Here is a 10,461-nt window from a genome sequence, read left to right as displayed (position 1 = left end):
TCTGGCTGTGGCTGACTACCACCATCCAATACCGGTCGGTACACATCTTCATCTGTAAATGCTCCTGGCCCGACCGAATCTGGTTGGTGAACTATAGATTCAGACTTAGTCGCAGGTTCAGCGACATCGACAATCGAATTGGAATCGTCAACTAATGAAGATCTAACTACATCCTGCAAAGTGCAATATCACAAATGTAGGACTAAATTAAAAATGAGAACTAAATCACAAATGAGGTACTAAATCAATATGTAAATCACACAAGTCATTACCTCTTGTACGTGTGCATGGGAGTCTCCACCTCCAGCTTCTGCTTCTCCAACATAGTCTACTACACATATTTCTGCTATAAATTCCACGTCAGGTATTGATACTTCTCCAATCTCACAGACCGGAGCTTCAGGGGATACAACTTCAAATGCTTTTGCCAAATTTTGCCTGGCTACCTCCGCGTCCCTCTTCCTCTGAGCACGACCATCTTCTAAACTTTTCGTAAGATATTACTCGAACTCTACATTCCTATCATACCATCCAATCATTAAAGGATCATGCCGTTGCCCTTGAAACTCACACCGTTGCCTCCTCTTCGGTCTAGGCTTTTGCCTTGGCACATTCGGTGTGGCTTCTTCAATCTCTTCAATAATGACTCCTGGGGGTTTAGACGCCCTGAAACTAAGAAGCTCTTGCGCTTCATCCTTCATTTTTTTCAGTATGGCTTGAGCTCGGGTTATCTCCACAACGTAGATGTGAACTAACTTTGTCGTTGTAGACGCCACTCTGAGGAAATCCTTCAGATGTGTTTCCTCAACAATGGGCTACAACGGGCCTCCGATTAAAACCCCTGCGCAGTCATGACTGTACTTTGGATCACAGTAATAGAACTCACATATCATCTTCCTATCATAATTCAGCTTTAATACCATGCTCGAGAGGTCTATGAGCTGGTTTGTCTATGTTACAGAAATCGAAGTATGTCAAATGCCCACCAACATACTATTTCGCATCTTTCGTAGAGAAGAATGAACCTCCATGATGGAAAGCAACTGAAAACTTTCCAGGTGCATCCCCTATTAAGGAGGACAATAAACGCACAATAAAAAATCAAACCAAAACAGTAAAAAAAATTTCACAACGAAATCAATTTTTGCAGCCTGAATCACAAAATCAATATCCGGATGATCAAAAATCCTAAATCACAAACCGAGGATTAAAAGTTAACTTACTATATTCATCCTCTGGGACGAAAAAATCCAGTTCAGGATCTCGGATATCCCAGGTTTCTTCTTCCACATCTATGACCACTGGTGCATGTCTCGATGGTGGTCGGCAGTGTGGTGGCGATGGCGGGGGTGTTGGTTTCCTTTTACGGCGTGACGATGATGCGCCTGAGGATCCACCGCGCTTCCGTTTAGGCGCCATTCATGCAAGATAGTTTTTCATGGGGGGGGGGGGTGCAGATAGAATGAAGAGTGAAAACAATGTTTCGCAATGTTGAGTGAAAACAATGTTTCGCAATTATTAGAATTTTAGGCGGGGTGGGATAACAAGGTATTTTTGGTAGAATTTTAGGCGGGGTAGAGGAGAGAAGGCCGAAAATAAGGCATGTGAAATTTTTGAAACTTATTTGATAATTCACTCAGGGAGTCCTCGATACGTGGCGTATTCATGTAGAATGGTCGTCTGAACAACCGCTGTAGCACCATCATAACTGCCACAGCTGACGTGCGGCCCGTCAAATCACGCAGGTTGGCAGGCAGCATGCAGGGCCGCCACTGCAGACGCATGGTGTTATGACAATAATGCCCTATTAGAGCTGAAGGGCCTTTTAATCCGAAAAAACCTCATTTGTGATTATGTTAAAGGTCAGAGGCATGTGGCGATATTTTTTTTAGTCAGGGGTCTGGAGTGAAACAAATGGAAACGTCAGGGTCATTTTATGTAGTTCACTCTATTATATACTCCTTTTATATGAGAATCAGATGAATCTTCGATATCGAAAGATTTTTCAAACTAAGTAAAAGCACATATCATTTTTAATAAAGGCTAAAAGAATTGGATTATAAACTACACTTGCAAGGAAACTCCTACATTTTTAAAGGAATTAAGAACCTCATTATTCTAGCGTGTATATATATACTTTATACAATTCCTCTATACTACAAACTATACAAACTTTAATCCTACTCACTTATTACAATTAATCAACGGTTAATATAAGAGATTTTCTAATGTCAATATTTCCTACAAATCTGTACACTCCGTTGACATCGAACAATTAGAATTTGTACACCCCGTTGACATAATTTGTACACCCTGTTGACATCATCCCCCATTGACAGAATTTGTACACTCCGTTGACATCAGCCCCTCCCATGTTGACAGAATTTGTACACTCCGTTGACATCAGTTGTATAGTTTGTATTATAGAGAGTTTGTATTTGATCACACCTCTCTCTCTCTCTCTCTATATATATATATAGGGTTTTGATCCATGCAAAAGCATTCTTAATACAAAAATGCAGAACCAAGCATACAAAAGTAATTTTTAGGTCATTGTAAGCTTATTTTTACATCATTATAGTAAGGATGACATGAAATGATCTTAACATGACCTCAAATCCAAAGTTTATAATATGACCTAAAACTGCTTTACAATGACCCTCCGTGTTTTTGTTTAATTATTGACCATTGGATTGTCAAATCTCATGGTCAGGATTTGGTCTGGATTTTGTATTGAGATCAAGTTTTGTATTGATCATTTTCCTATATATATATATATATATATATATATATATATATATATATATATATATATATATAGAGTCCCATTATTCACAAATCCACTCTTAAAGACCGAACCACCGAACCATACCAAATTAGGGTTTTTTGATCTAGTTTTTTATGGATGAGAGGCACAAATATATAATTTATTTTCACCTTCATCACGAGCCTATTTTAATTCATCCGAAGGTAAATAAGTCATACAAACATGTTACAAAGATTTAAATTCATTCAAGTAGGTTTTTACTTCATTCCAGTAGGTTTTTACTTCATTCCAGTAGGATTATTACTTCATTCCAGTACGTAAATGCGGTTTCGCCGTCGCGTGTCGTTCTTTCTCTCTACAATATCTATCACCACCGCCACAACGCTGATATGATGTAATAAACACATGGAATGATGCAATAAATTATTGGAATGAAGTATGTGAAGTCCTACTGGAATGAAGTAAAAACCTTATCCAATGAAGTAATAACGTTTCTGAATGAAGTAATAAACACACTTGAATAAATTGCATTTTTTAATGTAAATAAAGTAAAAACTCAGGTCAATGAATTCAAATGAAACATATGTTGAATCATTTCAAAACCTACTGGAAGAAAGTAAAAACATGTTGTAGTTTCAAGGTATTACGTACGGAATGAAGTAATAAATCTATACAATGAAGTAAAATGGGCTTGTAATGAAGACCGAAAAATTTACACAGCAGCACATCTCATCAAAAAACTAGATCTAATGGCCCAGATTTGGTCTCTAGTTCGGTCTTTAAAATTGGTTCGACATTGATCACAACCCTCTATATATATATATATATATATATATATATGACTAAAGTCCCTTTTTGGTCCTTAACATATAGCGATTTTTTTATTTTGGTCCAAAACATTATCTTTTGAATTATTCGGTCCCTCACAAATAAAAACGGGTCACATTTGGTCCATTTTGGATGGAACCGTCAAAGTTTTGACTACTTTAATTACCGAGTCACAAATACGTCACTAATCCGTCACTAATTTTGTTTCTTTGAATATATTCAACCCCACCCAACTCCAGATGCAGAAATGGAGCGGGCAATCCACCCGAGTCTTCAACAAATAGTCGATTTGAAGGTTTGTGAAGTGCTGCTTTAGGAATTTCCTCCCATTTCAATCAACGGGGAGATTAAAGAAAAATAAAAAAATATGATATAATTAGCTATTTTAAAATTGTGAGAGAAATCGAAGATGCTGATGATGATCTGGGCAACATTGATTAGCTCATCGCAATCAACGAAGAACAAGAAAATGGAGAGAATTCGCAGCCCACAACAGCCCATTTCGAAAGCAGAGAATGTGGGAAGAAAACGGATGTGCTGAGCAGAGCTCAGAGAGTGGTTCTTGAGCTCAACGATGACACCGCGAAGAGGGCAACTGAGGAGAATGAGTATGTGCTGGTGTTGGGGTACGTGCCGTGGTGCGACAGAAGTGCTGAATTGATGCCAAGGTTTGCTGAGGCTGCGAATGTGCTCAAGGGTTTAGGGAGTCGGGTTTTGCTGGCCAAGATTTATGGCGACAAGTACTCCAAGGCGGCTTCCAGCATCGAGATTAGAGGGTTCCCAACTCTGTTGTTGTTTGTCAATGGCAGCTCTCGGCCTTACACCGGTGGATTTTCATCGTAAGCGTTTGATTCTTGGTTTTGTTTGAAGGGGTGAATGTTTGATGTATGAGTTCTTTGAATTATTGCATTGCTAGGAATAATTAGCTAATTTAGCGGATTAGTGACGGATTAGTGACGGATCAGTTTCTCCCAATTAGTGACGGATTTGTGACCCGGTAATTAAAACCGTCAAAAATTTGACGGTTCCGTCCAAAATGGACCAAATGTGACCCTTTTTTATTTGTGAGGGACCGAATAATTCAAAAGATAATGTTTCGGACCAAAATAAAAAAATCGCTATACGTTAAGGACCAAAAATGGACTTTAGTGTATATATATGGAGGGTAGTGATCTAGTGCAAGTGCCCACTAACTACATAACTAGAGACAAATCACAGCCACAAGATTAAGAAAATCAAGGGCTAGTATTAATACATGTAATTTTAGAATTTAAAGGAGAAATTAGTTCCCTCTGTCACAAATTTACTCCACAATAACCAAGCGGGGGTATAATGGTCATTGACGGCAGCTAGATCCTTGGTGAGAGGCCACTCGATCTCGTCGGAGACGGCGGCGAGGACGGCGACAGTGTTATCTCCCTGGAGGAGGCGGATGATCTGGAGATCTCCGGCGACGAGCTCGACTGAGTAGTGCGTGTCGATCAGGTGGACGATTGCGCCAGGGATGGTGAAGTAGGAATCCTCGGCGGAGTCGGGCGGCGCGGAGGGGGAGTAGCCTTCGCTGCGCGGTGAGGGGAATAGGTTGTGTAGGTCGTTGGTGTCGACGGTAGGGTAGAGAGGAGGTGCTCGTATCAAAATGTCAGAGCAATAGATTTTGCAGCTATAGAATTCGCGTCTCATTGATACAAATTAGTGAACCCGGTGCGTGATATTTTCTCAATTATCATCAAATATTAATGGATTTTGAAAATATATATGACTGTGTATGAATTATCATGCAATAATAATGGAATATCAAAATGTACATAAGTTGTGTATCAATTATCATCCAATATTAATGGATTATGAGAATATTATAAGATCTCCAAATACAATCATATCGAAAAGAACTTTAGTTAACAATAATTAACATTATTTAAAACCTCTGATTATATTACGATTATTATAAGAACTCAAACTACAAAATGACTTGCTAACATAACTAGAAAAGAAAGATGATTTTTGAGGGCGGAAAGGTTTCAGTATTTGTAGTTTCCTAAATACGACGGTAGTGATGTGTTTTGTTAATAAAGTAAAATCATGATAATAGTGATGTATTTTGTTAACAACAGTGAAGTAAAATCATGCTAATAGTGATGTGTTTTGTAAACAACAGTGAAGTAAGATCATGCTAAGAGTGATGTGTTTTGTAAACAACAGTGAAGTAAAATCATGCTAAGAGTGATGTGTTTTGTAAACAACAGTGAAGTAAAATAATGCTAAGAGTGATGTGTTTTGTAAACAATAGTGAAGTAAGATCATGCTAAGAGTGATGTGTTTTGTAAACAACAGTGAAGTAAAATAATGATAAGAGTGATGTTTTTTGTAAACAACAATGAAGTAAGATCATGCTAAGAGTGATGTGTTTTGTAAACAACAGTGAAGTAAAATAATGCTAAGAGTGATGTGTTTTGTAAACATAAAATAATGCTAAGACTGATGTGTTTTGTAAACAACAGTGAAGTAAGATCATGCTAAGAGTGATGTGTTTTGTAAACAACAATGAAGTAATATAATGGTAAGAGTGATGTGTTTTGTAAACAACAGTGAAGTAAGATCATGCTAAGAGTGATGTGTTTTGTAAACAATAGTGAAGTAAAATCATGCTAAGAGTGATGTGCTTTGTAAACAACAGTGAAGTAAAATCATGCTAAGAGTGATGTGTTTTGTAAACAACAGTGAAGTAAAATAATGCTAAGAGTGATGTGTCTTGTAAACAACAGTGAAGTAAAATAATGCTAAGAGTGATGTGTTTTGTAAACAACAGTGAAGTAAAATAATGCTCAGAGTGATGTGTTTTGTAAACAACAGTGAAGTAAAATAATGCTAAGAGTGATGTGTTTTGTAAACAACTGTGAAGTAAGATTATGCTAATAGTGATGTGTTTTGTAAACAACAGTTAAGTAAGATCATGCTAAGAGTGATGTGTTTTGTAAACAACAGTGAAGTAAAATCATACTAATAGGGATATGTTTTGTTAACAATAGTGAAGTAAAATCATGCTAATAGTGATGTGGGAATTTATCCATATTTTTATAGAGTTATCCCAAATTTAAGATCATTCAAAATTTCCAAAATATTAAGCTTATTCAAAAAACAAACATGCATGGCTACACATCCAATTCTTCAAAATTCTAGCATCCACCCAAACTCAAAATAGAACTATAATGTCATTTCACTCAAAATAGAACTATAATTAAATGTCATTTCACTCAAAATCAAATTCCATAAATTGTAGCAAATAACACACAGTGCATGAAAAATGAAATCAACAACACTGAAATTTCAGTCCCCAACCTCCGCCCCGCTCTTCTCACCGGTTCCGCCGAGCAGCTCTTCCACCTTCTTCGCGTAGTCCCCAACCTCGCCGCTCTCCTCCGGCTTCTTCACGTCGCCGCCTGAAGGAATTTTGGTCTCAGCCACGGGTTTGTCTTCAGCGGCGGCGACGGGGGTGGATTTGGGGGCGCTGTACTGGCGGAGGTAGCCCTCGGCTTGGTCGACGTACTTTCCGACACCCTGGGTGGAGTCGAGCTTGCCGTACTCGGAGGCGGCGCCGAGGAGGTCGGAGGAGGAGCTGGCAGCCTTGGCCTTGTCGCACTTCTCCGGCTCGTTGCTGAACTGGGCTGCGTAATTTGATTTAAATTTCATAATATAATTTCCAAAAATACCCTTGGCCTATTTTATATTATTAAAATAAATCATATTTGTTCCATTTATTTGTGTGGCTGAGATTTGTTCTCAAGTTATACATTTAAAATTAGTTATATCTTGATCACTAACCTATATATGGATGTGTTATATTGCTAATTCTTCTTTATATTGCTAACTACAACAAAATGATATGCATTAAATCTCCAAATCAAAGGACAAGATCATTCAACTCCGAGCATCAATACGTTGTACAAAAAATGTCAATAAGGGTATCAATGTCAATTAACAACAAATTAGTTATAACTAACTTTTGAATAATATCACAAAACTTTAAATGCATATAACTATCACAATTTAAATTATTTTTGCACACAACATATATCAAATTAAAGATAATTTTATAAGGATTCCATCGAGATCTCGATTGCATATGTTTCGATGTCAAAATTTGGAAAATATTTAATGAATTTTCATTTTTTTGACAAGCAGATAATGTCAACATAGCAATCAAAATATGTCAATGTAATACATATACAATGTCAATGCTAAATTGTATTGACATATTCAAGGAATCGTATTGATATTTTTTATACATTATATTGACAGTTTTTTTCAAAACCCTAAATTTGGTGATTATTCTAATCTTTTTAAATTTAAATAATAATAAAATGAAATTACACATGACAGTTTATAAACCATTAGATCTCTACAAATCTTATGGTTTCAGATTAGTTGTAGTTAGCAATTAAGGGATGAGTTAGCAATTGATCACACCCTACATATAAATCTAGTTTTGCATAGATCAAAACCATATATATATATAGGGATGTATTCATATCATTTTTCCATATTTTGTTCTATTGTTCTTTTTAATCTTGTCCATTCAATTTCAAGATCTGATGGCCTAAAATAATGCCACATGAATTTAAATTAAATCATTAAAAAATTCAAAAAGGGTAAACTAGGGATACACAAATGTGTTTGTTATGGTAACTTCCTTGATTTTCTCTTCCACATATCTCAGCGGTTATTCTCAAAGATTACACGCTGCAATCTGTCTTCTCTCCCTAAAATTTCAGCGTCTATTCTCCATTGAACACATTAAGGTCCTAAATTCGTTTATGTTTTGCAATATCGAAGAAAATCTTCTATTTATTTTGTCTCAAATAACGCTGATTTGTTAAAGGCCTCCGTCATTGCTTGCGTTTTATTGAACAATGGAAGAAGGCACTTATTTATGTGGCGGCACTGATTTTACTCCTACTTGTTAACTGAATTTCCGATTTGGTGGAGTAATCAAGCGTATGTTATGTTTTGTGTTGAAACAAAGTCATGAGTAATATATTATTTGTCGAGTTTGATTGTTCGACGCACCTTTCTTGTTTCCCCCAAGGGTTTAGCAATCCTTGGGGTTATGGTGTAGTATGTAGTAAGTATTAAATTCGTCATCAAAGTACACGAGTTTCAGTCATTCATCTAGGGTTTAGAAATCCTATCTGCTAGGTAGTAGTTTTTAACTGATACACATAATGTACATATTATATGATATAATGGTTGTTTTAGTTTCTGTAATGCACGATTTGTGATATGTAATGTAAATGTTTACTGACCAATTTAATTTAAGTTTAGCCGTGTATGGTTGTTCGGCGTACGTTTCTTGTTTTCCCAAGGGTTTAACAATCCTTGGGGCTAGGGTGTAGTACGTACTAAGTATTAAAACCGTCGGCAAAGTACACGAGTTTTAGTCATTCATCTAGGTCTTAGAAATCATAACGGCTAGGTAGTAGTTTTTAACTGATGCACATAATGAACATATATTATTATGTAATGGTTGTTTTAGTTTCTGTAATGGACGATTTGTGATCTGTAATGTAAATGTTTGATGACCAGTTTAATTTAAGTTTGACCGTGTTTGATTGTCCGGTGCACGTTTCTTGTTTTCCCCAAGGGTTTAGCAATCCTTGGGGCTAGGGTGTAGTATGTAGTAAGTATTAAAATCGTCGTCAAAGTCCACGAGTTTCAGTCATTCATCTAGGGTTTAGAAATCATATCGGCTAGGTAGTAGTTTTTAACTGATACACATAATGAACATATATTATTATTGTAGCACCTCGAAAAATTTGCGACTTTTATTTTTATTAATGTGGATGTTGAATGAGAATTTCTTTTATGGAAATTGATTTTCTATGTGATTGAGTTAATTATGTGGAATTAGTTGTTGTGAGTTATGTGGAATAATACAAATTATGTTCCAATGTGTGAATTAAATTAAATGGGATCGTGCATATTTTTTTTCTAGCTATTTTATTTGATATTTTTGGCCCTCCTAATTATTTGAAATAGTATTTTCTTTCTTGGATTTAATTAATTATTTTGGGATAATTATCCAAATTAAATCCAAACCAAATTATCCCTATGTTATTTTACATAATTTCCAAACCCTTGCCCATTTCTTGGTTTCTCCTATTAATTAGGAGAATAAATTATTTTGTAGATTTAATTGGTACCTTACTTATTTCCTTCCTTGAATTAAAAATTCAATTAAATCTCTCCATATCCTATTTTAATTGGGATTTGACTCTTTCCTTCTTTAAGACCTCATAAATTTTCGCCCCTTATGCCTTTCAATTACATTGTGAGATTAATTTAATTGTTACCTATTTTATGGGAGCCTTTTCCATAAGAAATTACCAAATTTAAATCCTATTCCTATTTAATTTGGGGATTTAAATATTTCCTTTGACTACTCCCTATTTTACACGCCCCCTTCCTACTTGGAGAATTCTTGAATTATTTTGTTACCTTATTTATGGGATGCTCAATCTCTTTTTACCCTTTTTGTGAATATATTTCTCTCCAAGTAATACCATAATTTTTGAAAAATTCCCCCCCCACACTACACGCCTATTTCTTTTAATTGTGGAGCTTATTCATTGACCTCTATTTTATTCTTCCACAATTTTAATTGTTTAATTAAGTGTGGGAATAATTATTGAATATAAATTAAGAAAACCCTAACCCTAATCTTCACTCCACACGCCTCCCTCTCTTCCTCTCCTCTCCCACACGTTTTTCTCCTCCCATCCCCTCTCTCTCAAGAGCTCCAAATCAATCCTTCATTGTTGCTTCGATTTGGAGTTGGAAACTCAAGATCCGTTGAGGAATCACACGAATTG

General features: G+C 36.1%; 1 protein-coding gene across 1 annotated transcript; it reads right to left on the bottom strand.

The window, feature by feature from the left end:
- Positions 1-6,919: 6,919 nt before the first annotated feature.
- On the bottom strand, positions 6,920-7,282 carry LOC121766864. The gene has a single exon (XM_042163099.1). The coding sequence runs from the start codon at positions 7,280-7,282 to the stop codon at positions 6,920-6,922; it is 363 nt and encodes a 120-aa protein (XP_042019033.1).
- Between the last annotated feature and the right edge of the window lie 3,179 nt (positions 7,283-10,461).

The sequence above is a fragment of the Salvia splendens genome, chromosome 15, assembly GCF_004379255.2.
Source record: "Salvia splendens isolate huo1 chromosome 15, SspV2, whole genome shotgun sequence".
Classification (NCBI taxonomy): Eukaryota; Viridiplantae; Streptophyta; class Magnoliopsida; order Lamiales; family Lamiaceae; genus Salvia; species Salvia splendens.
This window is presented reverse-complemented; position numbering and strand designations above follow the sequence as displayed.

Bases quoted from the DNA above. Each gene is read 5' to 3' on its own strand.
- LOC121766864 (XM_042163099.1), bottom strand. From the start codon at position 7,282: ATGAAATTTAAATCAAATTACGCAGCCCAGTTCAGCAACGAGCCGGAG.